Source organism: Felis catus, chromosome F1 (assembly GCF_018350175.1).
Source record: "Felis catus isolate Fca126 chromosome F1, F.catus_Fca126_mat1.0, whole genome shotgun sequence".
In the NCBI taxonomy this organism is placed as follows: domain Eukaryota; kingdom Metazoa; phylum Chordata; class Mammalia; order Carnivora; family Felidae; genus Felis; species Felis catus.
The window spans coordinates 73,621-101,082 of NC_058384.1; the positions used below are offsets into that span (position 1 = coordinate 73,621).

At 47.9% G+C, this 27,462-nt stretch overlaps 2 protein-coding genes and 1 long non-coding RNA gene across 8 annotated transcripts in view; 2 read left to right on the plus strand and 1 right to left on the minus strand.

Annotated features, from left to right (window-relative positions):
• Nucleotides 1-7,932, plus strand: part of LOC105259913 (serine/arginine repetitive matrix protein 2-like) — a 37,312-nt gene extending 29,380 nt beyond the window's left edge. The window contains exons 10-11 of the mRNA XM_045049253.1: nt 2,083-2,249; nt 7,449-7,932. Coding sequence (XP_044905188.1) covers nt 2,083-2,249; nt 7,449-7,587 — 306 coding nt within the window. The 3' untranslated portion in view covers nt 7,588-7,932. The remainder of the gene's footprint in view (nt 1-2,082; nt 2,250-7,448) is intronic.
• A 4,619-nt stretch (nt 7,933-12,551) lies between these two features.
• On the minus strand, nt 12,552-16,170 carry LOC123382750. The gene is made up of 2 exons (XR_006591625.1): nt 14,374-16,170; nt 12,552-12,838 (listed from the first exon to the last, which is right to left on the minus strand). It is a non-coding gene; the product is annotated as an uncharacterized LOC123382750 (long non-coding RNA).
• A 5,204-nt stretch (nt 16,171-21,374) lies between these two features.
• DISP1 (dispatched RND transporter family member 1) overlaps nt 21,375-27,462 on the plus strand; it is a 182,335-nt gene continuing 176,247 nt past the window's right edge. For 3 of the 6 annotated variants that reach the window (XM_023248075.2, XM_023248081.2, XM_023248079.2), the window contains exon 1: nt 21,375-21,808. The gene's annotated coding sequence lies outside the window, so the exon portion shown is untranslated. The remainder of the gene's footprint in view (nt 21,809-27,462) is intronic. The other 3 variants (XM_023248077.2, XM_023248076.2, XM_023248078.2) reach the window with 1 other exon arrangement.

Here is a 27,462-nt window from a genome sequence, read left to right on the forward strand (position 1 = left end):
CTAGTGTCCCGGAGAACACACGAGCCCCGATTAAGGGTCCTTGCTCTGTTTTTATTAGGATCAGAAGGCTTCGAAACATGGTGATGGACGTGCACAAAGAGACAATCTGTGAACATGAACTCATGGGCATGAGGGAAAGGGGGTTTGAAGATATAGGGTGTTAGGGGTTTGGGTCAATATAAAACAAAATCCTGGCCCCTGGCAGATGGTTGTTAACAGCCGACCTGAGGCACCTTCTCTGTTTATCTTAACTAGTCTAGGGGAGAAGACAGATGCTGCCTCAGGATCCACAAGGCACCTTTCTTTTGCCAATTAGCTCCCCTCTGGGCATCTTCACCCTGCAGCCTACAGCCTATAGCCCTATTTACCTGTTTACCTCATTTGGTCCTTCCTTCCTGTGAAAGCAGCTTTCTGCCATAGTACTAAATTGGGGAGTGTGTCCTCCTGAATATCTAATCTTGTTTACCTCTCACACCTTGGTCTTGGAGCCTTTGCCCCGCCCTCTCTATACCTAGATACCTAATCTTGTTTACCCAAACTTGGGTGTGAGCATCCTATGGCTTTGCAATTTTTTACACCTGGTTAACCCATCAGTGCAGGCTCAGGGAATTCCTAAGCTTATTCTCCACAAATATATGCAGTCTTGTCTGCTTTACTCACAATCTTGGAACTTAGAATTTCGACATGACCCCTTTGAGATAGGCTTAATAACAGCTATTTGTATTGTCAACCCCTTTTTTCCACATTTTTTAATCATCATTCTCATGTTTCTGTTGAGTCAAACCTTCACTTTATGTTCAATAAAGTATGATACCTTTTGGCCTGTATGATTTTTTTAAACGTTTATTTATTTTTGAGAGAGAGAGAGAGACAGAGCATGAACAGGGGAGGGTCAGAGAGAGAGAGGGAGACACAGAATCGGAAACAGGCTTCAGGCTCCAAGCTGTCAGCACAGAGCCCGATGCGGGACTGGAACTCACGAACCGCGAGATCATGACCTGAGCTGAAGTCGGACGCTCAACCGACCGAGCCACCCAGGCGCCCCTGGCCTGTATGATTTTTACCATGTAGGTAGCATAAACCTTCAGCAAACCTTCAGCATTTAACTCCAAGGGAGAAAACTGAGTTTTGAGATGTGTGGACTTTAGAAATAGACAAAATCTAGAGATACCCTCCTTTAAAAGAATAAGTAGCTAATCTCCGCGTCCCCTATCAAGGTATTAATTTACTGTGCGAAAGTCACACTTTTCATGCATCTGACTAATTTAATGAATTTGTGGTAATTTCTCTGATTCAGCATTCAAGGATTGTATCGTCTCTTTTGGTGCCATAAAATGCTAGGGAATGCCACTTTAGGAACTTGGGACGAATCATTTAACCTTTTTGAGTTTTACTCGCATTATCAGTAGTAAATGGGATTAAAGGTGATCATTACTTTTATACCCTCTCCCTATAAAGTTTTATGGTTATTGAATGTGAGATTCGGAGAGCATTACTACTTTCCCAGAATTCCACCCTAACGTCTGTTTCACTTTGTTCCTTTTGTGTTGTGGCAAACTTTGGTTCATAAATTTTAGGGGACACTGTCACTTTTGTTGAGAACCTTAGGATCCCAAAGAAAAAGAATTGTAAAAGGCAGTCAGGGAAAGAATAGCTCCGTGCAGAAAGAGGAAAGCTTCCTGGTTTTGTTACAGGAGCACCTCCATGTCACATGTTTTAAACCTGGCTGTTGTGTAAATCCCAGGTGGTAAGGAAAGAAAAGGACAAATTTTGTCTCTTGTCTTTTTATTTCTTTGTATCTCTTGGTCAGATGGGGTGGGGGTGGGTGGGGAATTCTCGGTAGCAAAGTGTGGATATGAGTAAGAGTACAAAATTAAGAAAGCCCTTTTAGAAATTTTGGTAACTTCTGCTTTTTTTTTTTTTTAATTCCAACAGAAATGAAGCCGAGTTTATAAAAATTACAATTACTTGTAATGATAAAGTAAACACAGAATATTTTCCTCCATTGAATCTACGACAAACTGTCAACTGATAAAATGAATGAAAAAACTTTTTACTGACTAAAGTAACAATTACCTTTAGTATCAAGTTCCATTAAAGGTTGAAGAAAAAAAGAAGCACAGAGGAAGTGACATGGAAGTATCAGAAAACATACATGGTGCTGTGGCTGCTGGATTAATTCCACAAAGACAGAATGGAAAAACTGATAACCATCGATTGGCTATTACAGAAAATAAAGATTCTGATAGGTAAGCCTATAGCAATATTTAAATAGTAGGTAATTGTTATTTTCCTATGCAACAATCTTTTCTAGTTTGAGCTAATGTTCATGATGAACAAATTTCGTATTTTTCGTGGAGATATTTCATCCTATGTGCTAATGAGAAAAATGTAAATACCAATGAGATACCATTTTTTGCAGTCATAGTGATAAATATTTTATTAAAAAAAATAACCAAAGTTAGGAAATGTGAGGAAAATGACATTCTTAGACACTGTGGCTGGATGAAATTGGTAACTCCTTTCTGAAAGGTGATTTAGCAGTGTATTTCAATATTTCAAATATGTCAGGGCACCTGGGTGGCTCAGTTGGTTAAGCGTCCAACTTCGGCTCAGGTCATGATCTTGCACTTCACGAGCTTGAGCCTTGCGTCAGGCTCTGTGCTAACAGCTCAGAGCCTGGAGCCTGCTTCAGATTCTGTGTTTCCCTCTCTCTCTCTCTCTCTCTCTCAAAAATAAATAAACATTAAAAAAAAATTAAAAAAAAAAAACGAATTAGACCAGAGGTCAACAGCACCACCTTTAAACAAACAAAAAAATGGTTACAATGGTAAATTCCGTGTTGTGTGTATTTTAGCAGTTAAAGAAAAACCAGAGTTTTGGAAGAGGAGTCTGGCAGAATTGAGACTCAGACCCTGGGCACTGGTGTCCCTGAGTTACGGGGATGTTCTGGGGCTGGGAGCTGAGGAGGAAAGGCCGTTAGAGCCATACTAGCAGGACAGGATGCAGAGGGAGAGGGGAAATCCCTTCTTTCTTCTGGCCATCCAGTCTCTCACCGCTTTGCCCGCTCGGCAGAGCCAAGCTCAGAGCCACCTGGCAAACAAAGAAAAGCAGTTTGCAAAGTCCAGGGTCCTGCAGCACAAGTCGAGTGAGTGCAATGGTGCAGCTTTGAGGACGAGACCATGGCTGGCACCATGGACCACATAATGTTTCTGAGCAAGGAAATTGCACAATCAGGGTTTTTGAAAGCTGAGTCTGTCTGGGAGAGACCCTGAGAGCCCAGCCTCAGGATTCTTCTGCCTTTGACACCAAGGTTTCTGTCCTATTCCTGAACCCCGAATCCTACTCCTCACTCTATCCTTAGTTCTAGTAAATGGATTCTGTTGCTGCTCCTAACTTTTGAGGTTGCCCAAAGGTTGGGGACAGCTCAGAAGCATGAAAGTGACAGTCAGCCTGTGTCCCCTAATACGACCTGCTTTAAATACTGTAAGAGAGGAAAACATTTCCTTCCACCCATCTCAGGTTCTTGGCTGGGGCTCAGTAATAAAGACTGATTAGGCAAGAGAAAAACACGAGTTTAATAACAGTAACGTGTGTCTCACGTATCCATGGGAGAAGCTCAGGCTTAAATGGTATGTGTAACAAAGGACAGTAAAGTCCATTTCTCCATAGAAGTAACAGGACAAGACAGCAGTTTGGGCTGCAGTCAAACAACACAAAGAAATGAAAAGCATACACAGCGGCAAGGAGGAAGTGAAACTTTCACTCTTTGCAGACAACATGATACTCTATGTGGAAAACCCAAAAGATTCCACCAAACACTGCTAGAATTGATCCATGAATTCAGCAAAGTCGCAGGATATAAAATCAGTGCACAGAAATCTGTTGCATTTCTATACACCAATAATGAAGCAGCAGGAAGAGAAATCAAGGAATCGATCCCATTTACAGTTGCACCAAAAACCATAAAATACCTAGGAATAAACTTAACCAAAGAGGTGAAAAACCTATACACTGAAAATTATAGAAGACTTATGAAAGAAATTGAAGAAGACACACACAAAAAAAGGAAAAATATTCCTTGCTCATGGACTGGAAGAGCAAATATTGTTAAAATGTCAATACTACTCAAAGCAGTCTACATATTCAATGCAGTCCCTATCAACATAACACCAGCACTCTTCATAGAGCTAGAACAAACAACCCTAAAATGTGTATGGAACCAGAAAAGACCCCAAATAGCCAACGCAATTCTGAAAAAGAAAACCAAGCCTAAAGGCATCACAATTCCGAACTTCAAGATGTGTTACAAAGCTGTAATCATCAAGACAGTACGGTCCTGGCACAAAAAAACAGACACATAGATCAATGGAACAGAAGAGACAACCCAGAAATGGACCCATAAATGTAAGGCCAATTAATCTTTGGCAAAACAGGAAAGAATATCCAATGGAATAAAGACAGTCTCTTCAGCAAATAGTGTCGGGAAAACTGGACAGCAACATGCAGAATGAATCTGGACCATTCTCTGACACCATACACAAAAATAAAGTCAAAATGGATGAAAGACCTAAACCAAGACAGGAAGCCATCAAAATCCTAGAGAAGACAGCAGGCAAAAACCTCTTTGACCTCAGCCATGGTAACTTCTTACTCAACACATCTCCAGAGGCAAGGGAAATAAATACAAATATTGGGACCTCATCAGGATAAAAAGCTTCTGCACGGCAAAGGAAACAATCAGCAAAACTAAAAGGCAACTGATGGAATGGGAGAAGATATTTGCAAAAGATATATCAGATAAAGGTTTAGTATCCAAAATCTATAAAGGACCTGGGGCGCCTGGGTGGCTCAGTTGGTTGAGCATCCGACTTTTGGCTCAGATCATGATCTTGTGGTTTGTGAGTTGGAGCCATTTGCAACAATGTGGATGGAACTAGAGTGTATTATGCAGAATTAGAGAAAGATAATTATCCTATGACTTCACTCACATGTGGAATTTAAGACAAAACAGATGAACATGGGGGAAGGGAAGCAAAAATAATATAAAAACAGGGAGGGGGACAAAACAGAAGAGGCTCTTAAATACAGAGAACAAACTGAGGGTTGCTGGAGGGGCTGTGGGTGGGGGGATGGGCTAAAAGTGGGGGATGGGCATTAAGGAGGACACTTGCTGGGATGAGCACTGGGTGTTATACGTAGGGGATGAACCACTGGAGTCTACTTCTGAAATCATTATTGTACTAGATGCTAACTAACTTGGATGTAAAACAAACAAACAATATATTTTTTTAAAACGAAAGAAAAAAACATTGCTGAGGGGAATGCCCATTCCTGTCACACACCATTTGTGTGACCGAGAGCAAAGGCAGGAGGCCCAGACCCCAACCCTCTTTGCCACGTCAGTCTCGACTTCATTCAACTATATCTGTCTCAGTCACCAGGTGAAATAGGGCAGAGGAGACTGTTCAGTAAATTATTAGGGGCGCCTGGGTGGCTCAGTCGGTTAAGCGTCTGACTTCGGCTCAGGTCACGATCTCGCCGTCTGTGAGTTCGAGCCCCGCGTTGGGCTCTGTGCCGACAGCTTGGGGCCTGGAGCCTGCTTTGGATTCTGTGTCTCTCCATCTCTCAGTCCTTCCCCTGCTCATCCTGTGTGTCTCTCTCTGTCTCTTAATAAAAAATGAACATTAAAAAAAATTTTTTTAATAAAAAACTTAAGTGCTGTACAAATATCACTGCCACCAGCAGAACTGGCCAGTTCTCATCACTTTCCTTCCTCCCACGAGTGCTGTGAAAATCCTAAGGAACTTCACCTGAAAAGACCCCATGTTGTTTCAGGACTGGTCACTAGGTGTTGCTATTTGTTGGGATAACATATTGTTAATTTTCTCCCGTGACTCCAGAAAGCCTGTATTTTTTGTAGATACAGAGGCGGGTTTTTTTCTCTATTTGATTTTGAGAATTACCTTGTGTTTCCCATAATGTATGCATAGTCAGTAAAGGAGACTATATTTCCCGAGACTTCGCTTCTGTTTTCCCTCCTCTGGTGCCCCTGACTTTAACAATCACCCACCTCCCTGCAGTGCAGTTCACTCCCCGGTCACTATTTCCTTCCTTCAGCCAATGTTTGTTGAGCATCATATACGGGCCGGGAACTGGACTGCAGACACCAGAGAGAACAGACCAAGCGGCATCTGCCACACAGCTCGCTCTGATGCTTGTCCTCAGACAACAGCCCCCGTTTCCAAGTGTCTGTTGGGAAGGGGACTAACAAAACCTTTCTGTCTGTGCCCACGCTGAAAGCCCCGGAGGTGGCTTCCCTGAAGTTCACCTGCCTCTCTGTATTCACCTTGAGCACTGGCTCTTGACTTGAATGGAGCTCTCTCAAGTCATCAAGCTCTCAACCTGCACTTCCCGGACCCCCTCCTTCCTCCCCTCTGCCAACCGGGGCCACACCCGAGCTTTGCACAGGGTCTTGCCCTTATCTCCACCCCCAAAGCAACCACCAACAGGTCATCAGTGCCCTCGGCCTGGGCCGTGGTGAGAGACCCCAAACTGGCCTTCCTGCCTCCATTTCTTCTCTCCTACAAATGCCTTGCCCTAGTGACAGAGTGCTTCTTGTGAAGAGTGCTCCCCACCATGTGACCCCACCTCGATTCTTTATTCTAGAATATTTAAACCTCTCCCTAGCATCTAAAACTTTTCTCTGTCACCAGACTCTAAGCTACATAACCTGCATCCTACTTCTAAATTAACAAAAAGTGGGTAAAGAAATATTTCTGTGCCAGGCGTTGGCTGAGGCACATGGGCTACAGACATGAGCAAGACCGGACCCCTTCTCTCAGGATAAGCAGGTTATAAAATACCTGTCATAGACTGAATCGTGCCCCTCTCCCACAAATTCACATGTTGAAGCCCTAACCCGTGGTTCCCTAGAAGGTGAAAGTGCTCAAGGTGAATACAGAGAGGTAGGTGAAGTTCAGGGAAGCCATCTCCGGGGCTTTCAGCGTGGGGACAGACAAGAAGAGTCTTTAAATAGGTAAGGAAGGTAAAATGAGGTCATATGGGGGGGGGCCCTAATCCAGTATGACTGCTGTCCTTCTAGGAAGAGGGGGTGACACCAGGGAGAGCAGCCTCGGAAGGAACTGACCCTGCCAGCACCTTGACCCCAGGCTTCCGAGTCTCCAGAACTGTGCTGAAATAAATGTCTGTTGCTTAAGCAACCCCGTCTGTGGAATTTTATGACACCTGACCTAGCAAACTAAGACAATAAGTAAATACAAAAAATCTGTGGAGGAAGGGCGCTCGCCTGTATATGGGGACCACACAAGGAGTGGTCAACTCTCTCTCTTCTGTAAGCCCAGGGCTGCATTCTTCCTTATCATTCTCCTAATATGTCCAATTTTCTCCAGTATCCATGGCTCTGCTCTGTTTCTTCCCTTGTACAGTCTGCTTCCTGCTCCACCGCTGCAGCCAGCGTTCACCGTCGAGGCCAAGGACAATGTCACCACAGTCTTTGTTCTGAACTTGATTTCATTTGTCTCTCCTTTTTGCTCCTGTACCATTTTCCGGGTGCCTTTCCTGTAGTCCTCATCCCCCTCATATTTATTTCTGTATCTCTGTAGTTTGACTGGCCAACTCTTCCCAATTATAAATGCTTTGATGTACGGAAATGTCTCTCACTTACCTTCATGTCCCTTATGGCACCTGTTACCGGGACTTAACACACAGAAGATGCTCAGTAAATAAGTATCTAACTGGAGGAAGGGGGAAACTCTGCTAGAATAAAGGAAGCCAATCATTTTTACCTGAACTTTTTTTAAAAATTCTCTTTGAATGTTTATTTAGTTTTGACAGAGAGAGAGAGAGAGAGAGAGAGAGAGAGAGAGAGAATGAGCGGGGGAGGGGCAGAGAGAGGGTGAGACACAGAATCCGAAGCAGGCTCCAGGCTCCAAGCTGTCAGCACAGAGCCTGATGCGGGGCTCGAACTCACGAGCTGTGAGATCACGACCTGAGCCGAAGTCAGACGCTCAACCGACTGAGCCACCCTGGCACCCCTTACCTGAACTTTTAAGGGGAATACGGTTGTTCCTTCTTTCCTGTAAAACAAAGGCAAAAGCTACTGGGTTCTTTTCTGTTCTGTTGACGTCCTGACTCAGCCCCCTCATGATTTTGCAGCTTCATCAGATTGCCAATGTTTCCTCTCCTGTGAACAAAGTATTTGGCCACATCTTGGCAGTCAAAGCTGTGAGCTTTTATTTTGTTTATTTTTGAGAGAGAGCACGAGCTGAGGAGGGACAGAGAGAGAAGTAGAGAGAATCATAAGCATACTCCACTCCCAGTGCAGAGCCCAACATGGGGCTTGAACCCACGACCCTGGGATCATGACCTCAGCTGAAATCAAAACTCAGATGTCTAACTGAGCCACCCAGGGGCCCCAAAGCCATAGGTTTTCAATTTACAGAAGTAGGGCTTTAGGTTTAATGGGGATAATCAGGAGAAGCTGACTCTCCAACCTTTCTGAGTCTTCAAATGTTGTTTATACGGATCTAGATGAGGTTTGGATGAAACGGGCACACTGGCCGCGAGCAAACCTATAGGATCTAAGTACTGAGGAGCGAACCCGGAGGGGCTGAATGGGAACCACTAACTACAAGTCTAACATTTTCTGCCCTCTGGAAATGCGGCCTCTCTTCCGGAGGTGATTTTCCCCTCTTTTCCCAAGGTCTCCCTCCACTGAGGGAGCCCAGAGAACAGCTTCAGAATTCCCCCGCTCATTCTCAATCACAAGTGGTTTCCACCCGTAAACGTTCTCCTCTTCTTCCCTGCTAGCTAAACCTTTATTTTAAATTTTTTTTCAACGTTTTTTATTTATTTTTGGGACAGAGAGAGACAGAGCATGAACGGGGGAGGGGCAGAGAGAGAGGGAGACACAGAATCGGAAACAGGCTCCAGGCTCCGAGCCATCAGCCCAGAGCCCGACGCGGGGCTCGAACTCACGGACCGCGAGATCGTGACCTGGCTGAAGTCGGACGCTTAACCGACTGCGCCACCCAGGCGCCCCCTAAACCTTTATTTTAAAACTGTAATTAAAACATCTCTCAGAAATGTCGAGAACTCAAGCATGAGTAATCCTGGAGTTCAATAGGAACAGAGGCTGTATTGCTCTACTGTGCTCGTAACACAGTCGTCTTCGTGTAAACTGAAGCTGGGAGACCCTGTGCTGGTCATCTCGTGGGAATTCTGCCGCACAGTGAAAACGTGAACCACAGTTACATCCGACAGTGTCAGCGAATCTCACGGACCTAACGTCGAACGCAAGAAGCTGCTCACAGAGTCCGTGCTATACTATTTCATTATCACCAAGTTCGAGAATAGGCAAAGGGAATCTCCAGTGACGGTGAGGTGTACATGAGCAGATTCACGTAAAGTCCTCGGAAAAGTAAACGACTGGAAATCAGTCCATAAGTGTGAGCCACTTTTGTTAGAATGAGAGACGTTCAGTGAAACCTCTCTGAAATGAACGGTGCACATTAAATGGTCCCAATGAGGAGCCTGAAGGTAACCTCGTGGGAGAACCGCACAGGAGCCTCACTGAGGAACTCGGCTCTGGGAAGCAGGACCCCTGGACTTGCAGGCAGAGGTGATGTCAGCAGGGAAATGGGCTCCCGGAAGGGCCGGAGGCAGAGGGGTTGGGAGAACAACAGGACCCATCGCATGGCTCAGGCAAGGGGCGGGACGGGGGTGGTAGCAAGTTATTTCTGAGCGGAGTGGGACGGAAGGAGCAGGAAAGCTTGCAGCAGAAGCTCCAGAGAGGGATTTCGGGGACACCCACGCCCCGAATAAGTAAAATCTAGGGCCGGCACTTGTTATAGCTTCAGAAAGCCACATCCTTGCTTGGGAAACAGCTCCAGGAAAAGCCCCCCAGCCTGTTCCAACCAGATCCCTCCCTCTTAAGATTCAGGAAGGGCCCTGGGCCTCTGCTCCCGTATTTTCCTGAGGCATCTGCCCGCTCAGTCTTCCATGCCTTCACGCTCCAGCCTCGCTTCGTGCTCTCCAGGAAGAATGCACACATGCTCAGGAGTGTTGAATTTGTTTCAAAACGTCGGAACATTTCTTTCTACCTACTGCTCTTTCCCGCCTACTCTCCTTTTACTCAGGAAGTTTCTGATCCAAAGAGACTTAAAGAGTGGCTTGGGAGTTATAGCAGATGTTATCAAGAAGGCTTTGATACTGGTTTTTAAAGTACTATTTTCTTTAGATTTATCTTTCCATATATAAATGTAAAAATGTCTCCGTAAAGTGCCCCACTGCACTTATAAACTATCATTCTCAAATTAATGGACAATCATAATGAAAAAGTAATTATGACCCTCTGTAATTATAACGGCACCATTAAGTTCTTCACGCCTCAAGACTTGTTCTACATGAGAATGGGGGTTTCGACAGCGTGGCTCCTTACACAGTTGCACAGATGCTATTTGATGTTCTCACCCTGATTGTGTTTCCTTCTTCCTCACCCCCAGATAAAAGAAGTATGATGCAGGAAAGGCATGAGCACAGAAGATCGAGTATAAACTATTCACGCATTTTTTCAAAAGAAAGAACTAATTCAAATTATGTTTTGGTAGTAGAAAAGGGGACGCTGAGGCAAAACTTGCGGACTGGTTGGCGTTCCTCTAGATAAATAGGTGAAGCCTGGATCTTTCACTCTGCCAACCACGAAAATCGCTAGGGTGAGGAGACGCATTGGGTTGGCCCCAACAGTGTGTGTTTCTGAGAAGCCGTCTCACAAAACCCGACCCCAGTGAACTCCTGAGCCATTCATCACAAAGACTTTAAAAACATAGGGTACACTTTGTCTCTGATATATTGGGTCAACTTGGTCTATATAGTTATGGTTTTGTAGGACAAGACCCAAACGGAGAGATTTCCACGAGCATACTAAAATTGTATGCAAAATCGTGTGTGTACATGCATGTGCGCGCTTTGTCTTGTGGGGATGGATGTATATCCTTCATCACATTCTCAAAAGGAGCCACAACTGAAATAAGGTTAAGAATCACTGACCTCCGGGTGAGGTTCAGAAAAACAAGACAAACCAAACCAAAACAAACCCGGAGAGCCCAAGAGCAAAGCCCACAGTTCACACAAAGACAGTCACAGGGTGGGTGGAGGGGACCACACAATAAAGGTGCTGAAGCATTAAACTAGCAAATAGCTGCGCAGAAGCAGAGAGAGCTGTCAGTCCCCACCAGACAGGGTTTGCATATTGTGGATGCTCTGAGCTCCGTTTGCCACAATTGATTTTTTCGAGTCAGGCTCACAAATCATTCGGGTCAAGACTGTCCTCCCAAGCCCTTGGAGAAAGGGAGAAAGCCCGCGTGGACCGCAGGTGGGGAAACCGTCCAGCCAGGAGGGAAAGGTTGCTGGGGGGACGTGGCCTGGAACAATGCTGGGCTTAAACCTTATGGAGGCATGAGACAGGGCACCCATTGTTGAGACGGATCATTTCAAGCCTTTTCAGTTTGTTTGTGGTGTGCATAGAGGCCGTCCTTCCCAAGTGGCACCTTTTCTTGAGGGATGGGTCTCAGGAACCTGGAGGGGGAAGGGGAGGAGAAGGATTCACCTCCCCCTGGACTCACCTCCCCCTGGGCTCACCTCCCCCTGAGCTCACCTCCCTCTGGGCTCACCTCCCCTTGGACTCACCTGCCCCTAGACTCACCTCCCCCTGGTTTCACCTCCCCCTGGACTCACCTCCCCCTAGATTCACCTCTCCCTGGACTCACCTGCCCCTAGATTCACCTCCCCCTGGGCTCACCTCCCCCTGGATTCATCTCCCCCTGGACTCATCTCCCCTGGATTCACGTCCCCCTGGATTCACCTCCCCCTAGATTCACCTCCCCTTGACTCACCTGCCCCTAGATTCACCTTCCCCTGGACTCCCCTCCCTCTGGGCTCACCTCCCCCTGGACTCACCTGCACCTAGATTCACCTCCCCCTGGACTCACCTCCCCGTGGATTCACCTCCCCCTGGGCTCACCTCCCTCTGGGCTCACCTCCCCCTGGACTCACCTGCCCCTGGACTCACCTCCCCCTGGATTCACCTCCCCCTAGATTCGCCTCCCCCTGGACTCACCTGCCCCTGGACTCACTTCCCCCTAGATTCACCTCCCCCTGGACTCACCTCCCCCTGGACTCACCACCCCCTGGACTCACCTCCCCCTAGCGCCTCACTGCTGATTATCTCTTGTTTCTGGTCCTTCTGGCATTTTCGTAGCCCTGAACTTGGAGCACTCGCCTCTCTTCTCCCACCACCTTATTCTTCTTCCTCCGCGTTTGACTTTTGTAGTAAGAGGAATAGGTTACATTTGCATTTTTCAGACCCCTTTGGAGGAACGACCCTTGTGTGAAACACTAGTGTATTGAGCTTCCCTGCTGTGAACTTGTACAAAACTAATCATCTTGAGGACCAACTTCTAGTACGTGCTGTGTATTTATACACCTTTTTAGCATAATTTTTTAAAAAGTAGTAGGATGAACTGACAACATTGGGGTCCAATTAGAGTTTATTTGCATCACAAGTGACCTGGCCCAAAGGCTCACCTACTGTCAAGCGAGCAGTAGGCAACGGCGGCAAGTGAAGGCAGCAGGTGGTGAAGGTGACAGGTGAAGGCGGCAGGTGAACAAGGCAGCAGGTGAAGGTCTCTACGCCTCTGTCCGTTCTGAGTTGGTCTTACTCGATCAGTTCATTTACTTGTTCATTAACTGAACACATAGTAGGCACCGGAGTCCTCTTTTTGGGGTATATTTCCTGCCTTCCAGGGATGGAAGATTCCTGTAAGGAGAGACAAGTATGTAACTGTGTGAGGTGGTGCACAGGGGGGCTATTGACTCGTCAGGTGTGAAGTCTCCCGTTGGCCTAGAGGACATGAGTCGTTTCCTCTCTATGAAGTCACATCTGGGAGGGGCTTGAGGGTCAAGTAGGGATGTGTGGTGGAGGGAGAGGCAGAAGGAGAACATTCCAGTGCTGAGAAAAACACATGAAGACACTCAATAAGAAAAGACTGGGAAGACAGTGGTGCTAGAAAGTCCAGCCCTCGGAACCTTCTAGCAAGGAAGTAGATTTTGTCAGAGGGGTGAGGAGACAGGTAATGATGGGTAGAAGTGGAGAGGGAAAAAGTGGAGGGTGAGTCTACAAAGATAGCTGGAGGTTCCTAGTAGGAAAACCCATATCTGCTACAGAATTGCATTTTATCCCCAAAGCAACATGAGGATAACAGCGTTTTCAAGTGTAGCAATGATGGCCATCACGTATTTCATTTTGTCCTAAGTACTTGTCTACGTTAACTTATTTAGACCTTATACCAATTTTATGAGATAGGTACTATCGTTGTCCCCATTTTAAGATAATGAAACCAAAGCACAGAGAGGTTAACCAAATTACGAGGCCACACAGCTAGTAAGTGATGAAGCTGTGTGAATTAGTTAAGAGAGATTTGGACAAATACTGGGGAGCAATGTGCTGTGTGTCCCAAGCTAGTGGCAAGGAATCCAGTCTGGAGGATGTTATAGCAATCCAAAAAAGGGATCTTGTGTTGAGACAGAGCTAAGATGTAAAAGTACATCAGAAGTATTCTGTGTGGGGGCACCTTGGGCTCAGTAGGTTAGCACTCGACTTTGGCTCAGGTCATGGTCTTGCGGTTCATGGATGGAGCCTCACGTCAGGCTCTGTGCGGACAGCTCGAAGACTGGAGCCTGCCCCCTCTCTCTCTCTGCCCCTCTCCTGTTGTGCTCTCTCTCTCTCTCTCTCAAAAATAAATAAACATTTTAAAAAAGTATTCTGTGTCAAAATCCTGTCTCTCATCTGCTTGTTACCGGATCCAAAGCAGTCTGAGTTTTCCAGGATGACTTCATCATAGATTAAAGCTTTGATAAAGAATGTCGACTGAACCTGGGTGAGCATTGACTCTTGATTTTGGCTCAGGTCATGATCCCAGGGTCATGGGATGGAGCCCCGAATTGGGCTCCTTGCTGAGCGTGGACCCTGCTCGAGATCCTTTCTCTTTCTCTCTCTCTCTCCCGCAGCCCCACTCCCTGGCTCGCACACACTCTCTCTAAAATAATAAAATAAAAAAAGTGGGGTGTGGTATTTCCTTAGTGCATGAATATAAAAGAAAAGATGTTATTTTATAGGGGTTCAGGCAGGGGGTGCTGCTCACAAGGAGACCTTGCATTTGCTCTGCCGAAGAAGGTGGCTTTCTGAGAGCTTAATGAGCAAGTTGGGGTTGGATGTCACGCCTTCAGGCACTGGTCTCAATTTACTTAGCTGGTGCATAGACAGGATATTTTTGCCTTATTCGTTCAACAAACCTTGTTTGGGCACTGTCACCTGCTGGGATTGTGCTGAGTGCTTGCAATCAGAGCCAAATAAAACGTGGTTGGTGACTTCAGGAAAGTTCTCTCTGGCCCCTTTATCAGTCAAGCTCCAGCCAGGAATAAGAAGCAACACCAGTTATCCTAACGAAGAGGAATTTGTGCAGGGGGTTGGTTTCCTGGGCGATGGGCATCTGGGGAGGCAAGGGAGGCATGGCTGGGAAACCAGGCAACACGAGTGAAGCACGAGGCCGGGGAGCAGGGTCGAACCTGGGAACCCGTCCCAACAGCCATTCCCAAGGCGAAGGGTCACCCCAGGTGATGCGACAGAGGAGGAGGCAAGTCCTGTCAGCCTCCAGGCTGCAGTCTTCCCTCATGACCCCTCCGATGCCCCGGTGGGGGCGGGGGGCAGTGTGCAGAGGGGAAGAGTCTGCAGGGCTCATGCGGGGAGACAGAAAGGCCAACAAATCAGTCATTCTGGAAGAGAGTCCGGTCTGGGTCTGAGCTGGAACCGAGACATGCCTGAGCTGCAGGCCTCCGAGTTGGAACGCCCAGAATTTGACTCTCTTGCACCCGCCTTGGGGCCTTTGCCCCGGGGGTTCCTTCTGTCTTGGAACACTTTTCCCCAGCCCTTTTGTTTTCACCTTTTTTAAGCCTCTGCCCCAGAGTCCCGTCTTGATGATTGTAATCAAAACCCTACCACTGCCCCCATTCTTTTATCTTGCCTTATTTTTTCCCTAGAATATTTATCATGGTGGAAAATAAACATGTCACGTTATAACAAATAAACATTTGTCATCATGTTACAATTTAACATATTCATTTATGCTTTCTTGTTTATTTTTTGCCCCCCCCCCCCTTTGGAACACAAAATCCTCCTGGGTGGGAATTGTCTCTTGTTTCCCCATGGGCCGAGAGCAGTCGATGCCATCCAGATAGCTGTTGAACGAACACGGGAATGAGGGGATGCTTAGTTGAGGAAGAATAAGAAGGTTGTGTGGGGCAAAAGGCTAATAAAACTAGTAAGAAAAGACTCATAAGGAAAGTGCTGTGTCTGTCGAGATACCTGATCGCTCTCCCATGTAGGAAGGAGCAGCCGCAGGAAGAAAATGCAGGAGGTGTGTCACAAACAGTATCTACAAGGTGAGCCCAGGTGCCAAAGTGGGATCAGGGCTGGGGACAGGACACCTGCCAGCGACTCCACATCGAGGCCTTGGACATTGTAGGTACACAGGTTTCTGGCCAGGCCAGCGGCACGGTCTCATAAACCGTGTGCGCTTGGGTTTGTTGGAGTGAACGATGAAGAAGGTGTGAAGGGGGAGGGCTCAGCGGAGGCCACCCCTCTTTGTAAATGCAGAGCCAGTCTTCCGTTCCCAGAGATCCTTCTAACATTCTTTGGGCCACACTCCGCTAATATGAAAATTCTACCGGACTGCCACGAGGAAAAAAGTAAAAGATACAGAACACGACTCAAAAAAAAAAAAAAAAAAAAAAAGAAAAAACAACAACAACCCACTACAGAAAAGTACTTTGAAAGTACCTGCGGTGAAGCGAGCAGTGTGGCTCAACGGCATCTCCTGCTTTGTTCTCAGCTAAAATCCCAGACCCCTGCACCTGTAAGTTATTCCCCACAACCATGTGGACATCATCTCAGCCTCTCTGATTCAGTCCTACGCACTGTCCATTTAATTTTTTAAAATGTTTTCATTTATTTTTGAGACAGAGACAGAGCGTGAGCAGGGGAGGGGCAGAGAGAGAGGGAGACACAGAATCCGAAGCAGGCTCCGGGCTCTGAGCTGTCAGCACAGAGCCCGACGCGGGGCTCAAACCCATGAATGGTGAGATCATGACCTGAGCTGAAGTCGGACGCTCAACCGGCTGAGCCCCCCAGGCGCCCCTCCATTTAATTTTTAACAATACCCTTGGCACATCTGTGGTCTTGCTTCCTGTTTCTGTTTCTCATTGTAACACAAGGAAAGTGTACAAAGACGCATAGTGTCAACACAGTATATTGATAGTCCAAAGTTCTATGCATACTTCTGTAGGAGGAAAAAGTTGTATTGCTGTATTTAAGGAATCTTTCTTTTAGAAATGTTTACGGAATATTGCTTATGTGCAATGGGGTTGCCAGATTTAGTAAATAAAAATACAGGATGCTCAGGTAAATTTGAACTTCAGATCAACAGTAAATACTTTCTTACTAGAACTACGTCCCATGCAATGTTTGGGATGTACTCGTGATGTAGGTGGGCCAGGTCCCAGGACCCAGAGGGGACCCCACAGAACCAGCCAAGAGGGTCCGTGGCTGCATGCGGGATGGAAATCAGATGCCAGCCAGGAGGCAGTGAGGGCAGGATCTACCGAATAACGCCAAGTGGTGTGAGTATAGTAGGCAGAGTGTCTGGGAGACTCAGATGGAAGGGAGTCTCCCCACCACTTGGGGTTGGGGGTTTATACTGGAAAGGGGTCCAGGGTAAATGTTCTTTCAGGAATCCAGGGTGGGGTCCAATTGAAAGCAAGTGGCAGGTGAACAGCAGGTGTTATAAATCACTGAAGCCGGGGTGGGGTGGGGGTGGGGGTGGGGGTGGGGGTGGGTATTGATGCCAGTGTCAGCTGAGTTTGACAGACACAGAGCTGGAACAGGCTTGGGGGCCGGTCTCTTACGTTATCAGGTGTCGGGGGCCTAGGACGAAACACAGAGAATGATGAAGTTCTTACCCCTCCCCCCTTGGGGTGGGAACATAGCTTTTTCGGTTTACTCAGATACAAGGTGAAATATGGCGTGTGAGTAAGTGGGGCCTCGCAGAGAAACAGATGGAGCCCGTTGTTCAGCTTCCCTACCTTATTTGTACTGAAGATAATAGGACATCCCAAGTTTACTGGGCATCCTGCGTTTTATCTGGCAACTCAATATTTGCAATGTCGTCTGTCTCAGGATAGAAGCACAGAAGAATCAGAAAAAACTAGGCTTCTGCCACGCCTACTCAAGGCAGGTATAACCACCCTGTACTGTGCTTGATTTCAAATGTTTTGAAGAGTGTGCCACCTGCACAGGAAGTGACTTCTTACTAACTAATCAGGATCCTGTTACAGAGAAGGCGTATTCCTTCTCTTTAAGACTTATATCCACTGTTTTTACAGGTTAAGTTTTGCCTTGACCTTCCCAGCCTGTAGTTAATTTCTTCATAGGAAATTAAGTTTGTATCACCGAGACTCACAGCTGAAAATTCATTTTATTGTTTACCTGGTGGTTAGATTTGCAAGTCGGGAGCAGTGCTGTGTGTCTATTTCAGTTACCCAACCTTGAGTGAAACCTGTATTCAAGAGGAAAGGCTTGCTTTCCGGCCCCTGTTGAGGTTTGGCAGGTGAAGCTTTCTCTGGCTTGAGCGAAATTTCTGCTTAGCTGTGATGTTAGGAGGAAAACACGGGGAGGCTCGCGCACCCATCAGGTGTGTGGATTGCTCGCTGGTTTTGCAGAAAGACAAACAAGGTTTGGCATTTGCAGTTACGAACTTGTATACAAGCCCTTCAGAACACACCCACACACAAAGGGGCGCCTGGGTGGCGCAGTCGGTTAAGCGTCCGACTTCAGCCAGGTCACGATCTCGCGGTCCGTGAGTTCGAGCCCCGCCTCGGGCTCTGGGCTGATGGCTCAGAGCCTGGAGCCTGCTTCCGATTCTGTGTCTCCCTCTCTCTCTGCCCCTCCCCCATTCACGCTCTGTCTCTCTCTGTCCCAAAAATAAATAAACGTTGAAAAAAAATTCAAAAAAAAAAAGAACACACCCACACAAACTGTTCAGTTAACGAGTACCACGCCAAGTTTCCCTGTGTTTTACAGGTGGAATTTCACTGGTGTAGGCCTTGAAGAGGTCTGAAATAGAAGTATCTGATTATTATACGACGTGTCCCTGTGGAAATCACATTTCACTGGAATTCCACAAGAGAAAAGAGGTGAACAAACCCTATGTTATTTCTACTCGCAAGTGTTTACTTGCAGAGGACATGAACCCATGTTGAACATATTTCCATGGGATGCAACACGGACAAACCTACCCTGAAAGTGGATTTAGGGGAGGTGGGGGAAATGGAGAGATGCTGTTTCACGGGTGCTGAGTTTCAGTCTGGGGAGATGAGAAAGCTCTGGGGACGGACGGGAGTGATGGGTATACGTTGCATATGCAGCAATGCCACCGCAGTGCACGTTTGGACGTAGCCAAAATGGCAAATTTTATGTTTTATATATTTTACCACAATAACGAATTAGACCAGAATACCAAAAGTTACATTTTTAAGTATTCTGGGTAACCTGAAACATTTCTGGGGCGGCTACCCTTTTAGGAAGAAAGCACCACCTTAAACGTAGTTAGGAGTCATCTTTCGCGTTCAGTGATACTGTTGGATCATAGGAGATTGAGATCTTCACAAAAGTACCTTGCCTACGGGGCCTTGCAGCAGTTGGGAATTGTTAATTGGAGAGCCCTGGCTGACCTTAACTACCACTCAATACATAATCTTTAATTAATAGAACTCTACACTAAGTGGTTAGCGTTCCAAGGAACATGCTGCCGTGACTGCCTCCAAGCAGGCCGGTTCACTGTGCCACGTGACTGCATTAATGTGTGTCCAAACGGTGGAAGGCACACTTGTGGACCTGAGGCTGCCGTGGCCCTTGGTGATGCCGGTTGTTTCCATTTATGTTTATGAACAAATAAGGATAAGGAAAACACCCAGGTATGAATGGGAGTGTGGAAAGTGTAAATAAACTTTTAAAGTAACCTTATTAGCTCTGCTAATTAACCCACTTACCTGTCAGAGCCAGGTGGTGAGTAAGGAGGGAACAAAAAGATATTTTTCCTTAAAACGTTTTCTCCCAGTTCTGAATACAACTACGCAGCGGTCATGATTTTGCAAAGGCTGATGCCGAAGGCCAGGTGGCGGGTGGGAGGGAGCTCAGCAGCACACTAGGGGGTCTCACAGGGGTCTGGGGGGGGGCTACCGCACTCCCTCCACACCAGAAAAATTGGGGAGCCCGCTGGAAGGGAGATCAATAGTCCTGTCTCTGGGACCACTGAACTCCATCCGGGTGGACTCTCTTCCTCCCCTGTGCGTAACAAGGAATTTGGAATAGACCATTTCCCAAGTCTCCTTCCAGATTTATATGCTGATTATACAATTTGCCCCACCCGCCAGCCCATGATAACTGAGGCAGTTTTCCTGATGGGACCAGGCAGCAGTGGCCCTCTTGTCCTTGGCCTGGAAGGACATGCTGACTCCAGAGCTCTGGTGACAAGAGACGGATGCTGTAGAGTGAGCAGGTGACCAGTGTCTTAGGGGGTGGTGTCGTTTCACTGGGAACAGGAACCGACTACAACTAACCCGAGTAGCACGGGGACTTTACTGGAAGGACACAGAATTTTCAGAATTTAAGGACAGGAAGTTGAGCTGGACCTCACAAGGGACTGGAAATCCAACGCTGGAAAGCTGGGCACAAAGATGGAACACCGCTCTGATAACTCGGTCTTCCCTTCTCCCTTCTCCCCTCTTTCCTCTAGTATCTCCTGCTTTTGTCCCACCAGCTCCAACACCCTGCTCATGCCTAGAACCTAATTCCAGGTTTACAGGGCATTTCTATCTCAACATGAAAGAGACCAACTGCAGCTCCATTGGTGACCAAAACCCATGCTGCAGAGACTCTCAGCTGTTTGGGTTTGAGACAGATCGACTTCAGTTTGCTATGCCAGTGAGTCTGGAGCATGTGGCTCAGTGCCCACTCAGCAGGGGCTCTGGGAGCAGATGCCCTTGAACAAGGACGTGTTATGCATACACTCCTCAAGCTTACTTCGGTTGCAAGCAGAAGCCTTCCCTGGCTCGTCAAGCAAAAGAATGTTTTGGAAATACACAGGGATTATCACCTGTAATCAAAGGAGGCAGGGCAGGTCCTGGTCCTCAGCAAACGGTGTTAACAGACCTTTTCCTTCGGGCACAGCCATTTATGTGACTGTTCTAAGGGCTACCTTCTGTGTTTTCCTGTGCCATATGTTAAATTCCTGGAGGTGGGGGGAAGACCACGAAGGGCCTGGTTGAGGATGTGTCCATTTCTGGACTCATCTGTTTAACAGGGACATGACCAACCTGTCCCACTTTTCCTAGGACCATCCCAGTGTTTTAAATGCCAAAATTCTAGTGTCCTGGGATTCCCCTCAGTCCTGGGCAAACCAGGACACTTGGTCACCTAGGAACATGGTCACTTTACATGGTATATGGTCCTTTGAGGGGACGTATTTATTAGGGGTATTTCTACCACAAGCAAACAATCGTGGTGAGCTATATGGAAACATTTCATGACATTTCGCGGAGTGCCTGTTACATTCTACTTCTTGATGGGGGGGGTGGTGCACGCATGTGTGTACACACGCAAACACACGCGCGCACACACGCTCTTCCCAGTCTCTCAAGGCCACACCTCTCCACTACATGATTTGGTGATGTCACGCACCACCACAAAGCGACTGCTAACCTCCCCAACGTGGGCAAGCGGGAAGCTGCACCCTTCTACTGGGTGCGGGGCTGATGTCGTGCCCTGTAGGCACTGTCTACATGTTGTCCATTCTTCCTTCTCTGCTGTTGACAATCCTATCTGTACCTCTCACAACATAACCCCAGAGCGAGAGAAAAAAATTGTCATACCTTTTCTTCCTAAAGAGGAAAGGGGGGACTTGGCGCGCAAGAAAGTATTGATTAAACACTAGCAGCAAGCAAAACAGCCATAGAGGTAACCGTCCTCATCCCTGTGGCTGGTAACGAAGCCTCATTACCCTTCTAAGGGCTCATAGTTCCAGCGGGCATTTCGGTTGGTTGGGGCGATCCGCCCAATGCGGTGATATGAGGGGTAAGAGCCCTGCTGGTCCCCCCTTAAAGGCCTTGATCACTGTTTTGGCGTCCCCGATGCAGCCTCCCATCCCCGCGGCGCCCCGATGCAGCCCCCCCCCCCCCCGGCTCCCCCGTGCGGCGGGGCTCTCTCCGACGCCCCGCTCTTCCGCAGGCCCTCCCGCCTCCTCCGATCTCCAGCGCGCGCTCGTCGCTCCCGACCGTCTCTCCGAGAAGGGGGGCGGGGGACTTGCACCTCTCGTCCCGCAGCGCCGGTCCCTCTCCCCGCCCGCTCGCGTCACCTTCCACCCTGCAAAGCAGTGCTCCGCGTCTGGGCCCCGCGCGGCCCCACCGCCGCCACCAGCCCACCAGCCTGCGGCCGCGAGGAACCCGCGCCCCTGCCCGCGGCCTGGGGGCGGAACTTCCGGTCCCGCGCTCGTACGCCTTCCGGCGCCAGGCGGAAGCCGGCTCCGGGTCCGCGTTGGGGCCGGAGCGTCCCGGACGCCGGTCTCCTCAGTGGACGCGTCTTGGCCACGCCGCCGCCGCCGCGCGACGGGGAGACCGGGTAGGGCCGGGGGGACCGGGGGGACCGGGGGGACCGGGGCGCCCCGCGCGGGCGGAGGGCGACCGAGCATGGTCGGGGCCGCGGGAGGGGTGCCGTGAGGGGCGGGGGGCGCGGGTGGGAGGGGTCCCGGCGCCCAGCCGCGTAGCCTCGCCGCGGGTCCGTGCTGGCTTCCGGATGTGTGTGTGGGTTGGAGGGACATCGGACGCTCCGGGGACACTCGAGGTCTCCCTTCAGCCGAGTCCCCTTCGGGCTGCACTTCTTTGTCACAGGAATTTAGCAGCCCTTTCTCCGGTCGGGGGCTCGGACTCCAGGCCCCACGTACAGTCGCCCACGCCCCCGACTGAGCCAGCAGGCGCCCGCGGACCGTAGTGCTGTCAGGCTGACCGCAGTTCTCATTCTGGAACCCTCCGTGGCGCCAGAGTTTAGCTTGTGCTGCTTCCACTGCCCCGAGCGACCTCGTCAGCACGCTTGGAGCTGCGGAGAGGATCGCAGGGAGCTATGCCTGCGCTTGTACTGGAGCCCCTATGCGTTAGTGACTCGGTTTACCCAGTGAGGACAGTCTAGGTGCGGTTTCAGCGGATTACACCCAGTCCCTGGGATACGGGTTAGTGACTCTGTTTACTCAGTGAGGACGCTCCAGGTGCGGGTGCAGCCGATTACACCCAGTCCCTGGGGTTCGGGTTAGTGACTCGGTTTACCCAGTGAGGACAGTCTAGATGTGGGTGCAGCCGATTACACCCAGTCCCTAGGATACGGATTAGTGACTCGGTTCACCCAGTGAGGACAGTCTAGGTGCGGGTGCAGCCGATTACACCCAGTCCCTAGGGTTTGGGTTAGTGACTCGGTTTACCCAGTGAGGACCCTCCAGATGCGGGTGGAGTGGATTACACCCGACCCTAGGGTTTGGGTGAGTGACTCAGTTTACCCAGTGAGGACAGTCTAGGTGTGCGTGCAGTGGATTATACCCAGTCCCTAAGGTTCGGGTTACTGACTCGGTTTACCCAGTGAGGACAGTCTAGGTGTGGGTGTGGCCAGTCCCTAGGATATGGGTTACTGACTCGGTTTACCCAGTGAGGACAGTCTAGGTGTGGGTGCAGCCGATTACACCCAGTCCCTAGGATATGGGTTAGTGACTCAGTTTACCCAGTGAGGACAGTCTAGGTGTGGGTGCAGCCGATTACACCCAGTCCCTAGAATATGGGTTAGTGACTCAGTTTATCCAGTGAGGACAGTCTAGGTGTGGGTGCAGCCGATTACACCCAGGCCCTAGGGTTTGGGTTAGTGACTCGGTTTACCCAGTGAGGACCCTCCAGATGTGGGTGGAGTGGATTACACCCAGTCCCTAGGGTTCGGGTTGGTGACTCGGTTTACCCAGTGATGACAGTCTAGGTGTGAGTGCGGCCCATTACACCCAGTCCCTAGGGTTGGCTACCACAAGGCCACAGACTGTGTTGAGTGTTCCCGGAACCATGGTGTCTCACTCACAGTAAACACAGGTGGTTTCTCTAGTGGCCAGGGAGGGGCGTGTCGGCTTACTTTGTCATTACTGCAGTTCATGCTGAGTATTCTCCTCATTGTCTACACTGCATGTGATTTTTATTGGCTGCGCTTCCTAAGGACATCGTACAGCCTCTCACTTAGGTGTAATTAGAGACTCCGACCTGAAAAGGCAAATTGGGTTTTGCCACAAACTGGGCACCCAGCAGGGCAGTCCTCGCGCTGTCACTGTTGGAGGGGACAGCTGCCTAGTGCCTTCCTCCTCTTGGGTGCTAGACTGCATCGGTGCAGGTTGCCCGGAGACCAGGTTCGGGGGTCTGACTTGCACTAAGTGAACTAGAACGTTCTGTGTTTGTTGGTGCCTCAGTGTATTGCTGACTTGTAAATCCCTCCCCCCCCCCCCCCCCCCCCCCCCGGCTTTATCAGGTGTAATTGACAGACAAGAACTGTGTGTATTCTAGGCGCACCGTGTGGTACACATTTTGATGTACATTGTGACATGATGGTCACAATGAAGCTGATGACACGTAGTCACCAGTACCTAACCGTCTTAAGATCTACCTCGTCCAGATCTCAGATCACAGTGTTAGTAACGCTTGTGAACTCTTGATGGACTTGAAAATTTGTACTTGAGTTGGGTGTAATCTCCTTATATTTAGGGACATAGCTGATATTTACAGGTGGAGAGCAGTGTCTAGAAATAAACAGTGCTTCAACATGTAATTAACTCTAGTGGGTAATTTCTCAAACTAGAAAATGGTAAAATGGCCTGATGTTTATAGTTATTGTGTTGATTGCTGTGTGGATTTCTCTATATGTCTTCATTTAATCTGTTTCTTTAAGTTAGACAGTGTTCCTTTTCTGATAAGGCTTGTTCTGAATTGTCCGTAAAATCTTGGGTTAAGAAATGTATTTCTCCTCCTTTCGCTTGGTTTTTGGGAGATAAAACAGTTGGGAAAGTATGCAGATCTTTAGACTTTAGTTTGCGGCTGAGGAAGTGCTTGTTTTTGAAACACAAGAGCCCGCCCTCTCTGGCAACTGTCTAGTTATATGTCTGAATGATATATTTGAAATTGGATTGCTGTGTGTTCTGGATAATCTCTGGGATTTTTCTTTGTTCTAATCGTTGAGTAAAATTTTAAGTTTTCTGTAGATGAACCCAAGTGTTGTTCTGTAGGATTTAGATACATTTTACACTTTAACCAATAGTGGAAATTTTAATAGGGCTGGGCAAATTACTACTTATTCTTAACGGATTTATTACTCACTTTTGTTTCTGCGATGGCAAAATGCATAGCTGTGCGATGGGAGAACTACTAAGACAGCGATGGCCCGGGCTGTTTTTATATTCACGTATTTACACATTGCTTTCCATAGTCACCTGTTTGTAATATGTGCAGTAATTTGCTATATTGGGATTTTGGGCTCTGTGCTCCCTGACTGTCAACCTTATAATTACATAGTCCGCTCTCTGTTGCCCGTACACCCCATTAGAAGGGCACCCCCTGCCGTTTGATGGTATTGATGAAAGGACAGTGTTGATCTGCAGACCTGCTGTCCAGCTGCGGGGCCTGTGACGCATGCTGGCTGTCACCAAGATTAGCTGAGGCATCGTCAGCCTCTTCTTTTAGTAGGACTTTCTGCCCTTTCTGTGCTGCTGAGTTAGACCTTTTCTCTCAGTGACTGAGATGACGTTGGCTTCAGCCAAAAGGGCTGTCGGTATAGCCTAGTTCGTTCTGCTGACCTTGATCCCATAAATCTTGGCAAACTTTTTGCCCTCCTGACATGCAGTTATGGCTGTGAACCATTTGTTTACGTTGTTATTGTTTGAAAAACAGTTTAAATACTGAATCATGATTGGATTATATAACTGGACTACACTTACTTTTGCTTGGAGCGAGGCATCACATTAAATTCTACAGGAACCATTCTGTTGAAGTGATACAGTTGCAAATACTACAGAAAATACACTGATTGTCATTAGTCTTTGTTCTTGTTATGAGTTTTGTTTGTTGGTTTGTTTTAGTTTGAGATCCTCATGAAAAGAAAAACTGTCCAGTAGGAGATGGAGGAGATGGGGGGGAGCGGATGTTAGGAGTGATGGTGGGGGCTTTCTGCAGTGGTTGTATCTCACGTTGTTTACAGTTATCAGTGCTTGGTGGTAATAAAAAGAAGAAAGACGTAGTTGGCTTTATCATTGTTTTAAAATACCTTACAGACAGCGCTCTCCTTTATTGCCTGCGGGGCGTAGAGAGAGAAATTCCTCCTGCCGCTCCCACCTGCCTGCGAGAGAACGACCTGGCAAAGGCTCTTGAAGTTGGAAAGTTTACGTGGTCATTGGGAATCGTGGAGAGGCTTGAGGGAAGGATTGAAATGTGAATAAAGAAACAAACATTGAGGTTTATTTTAGCATTGGTATTTTTCGTGGACGTTGACGGGAACACTGCGCATACGAGAAGACCAAGCACCGTGTACGAGTGACCTCGTCTTAGTTAAAGCGGAGACGATAGGGCCGACCCGGGAAGTGATGCATTGTCAGGTTCTAGACTTTCCCACAAGAACTAGTGACCACACAGATAAGAAGTATCGGAGTCAACACCGAACATTTAGACCTAGGCAGTGACTATTGACTTGGTCTTTCTTTCCTGACAAACAGTTACTGGCTCCAGTTTGCTCGGTGCTCCAGCTGGAAAGTACCTTGGGAGATACTCTGACGGCACTCCTTGGAGCCTTGGAGCGTGGCGAATGTTGACCAGCCACGACGGGTGGGCTTCAACTTCCAGACCTCTGTAGCCTCTGCAGGCTCTTATCATCCTGACGGGGGTTGTAATGCCTGTGTCAGCCTGTGCTTGTGACTCAACACGTTTTCATTTGATCTCAGAATAAGCGGTCAGCTTGCGTCCATTCAAGTCACCTCTTCTTTTTTTTTTTTTTTCTCTTGGTGGATCGGAGTTTTCTTTCACACCTGCCGGCTCAAAGGAGATCCCTCTCCAGAGATCTGAGCCCTGAGCACAGCATGGGGGACAGTTTATCCTGCATTACTTCCGCATTCCGCACTAGTAGTAATTTGGCGCCCAAGGCAAGCAGGGCAGGAGGAAGAACCCGGAAGAGGAGTGTCTAAGCTAGGAACTAGAGTCCTGTTAGTCCCGGCCTCTTATGGTGCAGAACTTTACTTAATTTTCCCAACATTCCCCCCTTGGATGCTTTTTTAAAAACATCTTTTTAGTAGGCATCACCCTTTAGCTTTAGGGGTTGGTACTCTCGGAGGGCTAAGCTGCGTGTTGCAGTTCCAGGTAATGTTGAGGGACGTGGTCAGGGTTTGTATAACGTCCGCCACAAATGCAGGCCCGTTGTCACTGTGTATGGTTAAGGGCAGACCAAACCGAGGCATCATTTCACGTAGAAGAGCTTTGGCCACCTCACGACTTCGTTCCGTCCTGGCCGGGAAGGCTCTGACCCATCCTCAGTACGCGCAGATTGTTACGAGGAGGTACCTGAATCCTTTGCTTGGTTTTCTATCTGTCAAGTCCACCTCGAAGTCTTGGAAAGGGGTGGGTTTCTGGTAACCGTCAGACCACGTTTAGGGAGGATATGGTTTGCGTATTTAGAGATTGATGAATTAGCCAGGCCTCAAGTACATAATAAAGCACGAAAGTCTTTATCTGTTGATGGGTCTACAGTGAGAATAGTCTTGGCATGCAATGGTTGGGGGGAATCCATCCCATTTTCTAGTTGTTTAAATAATCATATGCCCACGGGGTCTTATTATTATCCCCACAGAATAACAAGCACAGAAGATTGTCTATACATGAAATACTGTGACAATTTTTCTGAAGTTTACCTCAAGTTGTGTAGGTTAGGCACACAACAAACATTTAAAGGCAGTCGGAGCTAGAATTTAACATCCATAACTGTGCGCTGTTGAAACATAGTTTTTCTCTCTAAAAACCCTCATTTCCAGAGATGGCCAAATCAAGACCAATGCATTTGTAGAACAAGTCACGTCTTAAGAAACCTGACCTAATTATTTACATAAGCTCAGCAAGAATAGCGATTGATCCTGAGGATCTGTTAAAGTTTGCTTTCCTGGAACCTTTTATAAGGAATCTCCAGATTGAACTTTTAGTAGCCTCTCCAGGCCAGAAGCCAAGCCAAAT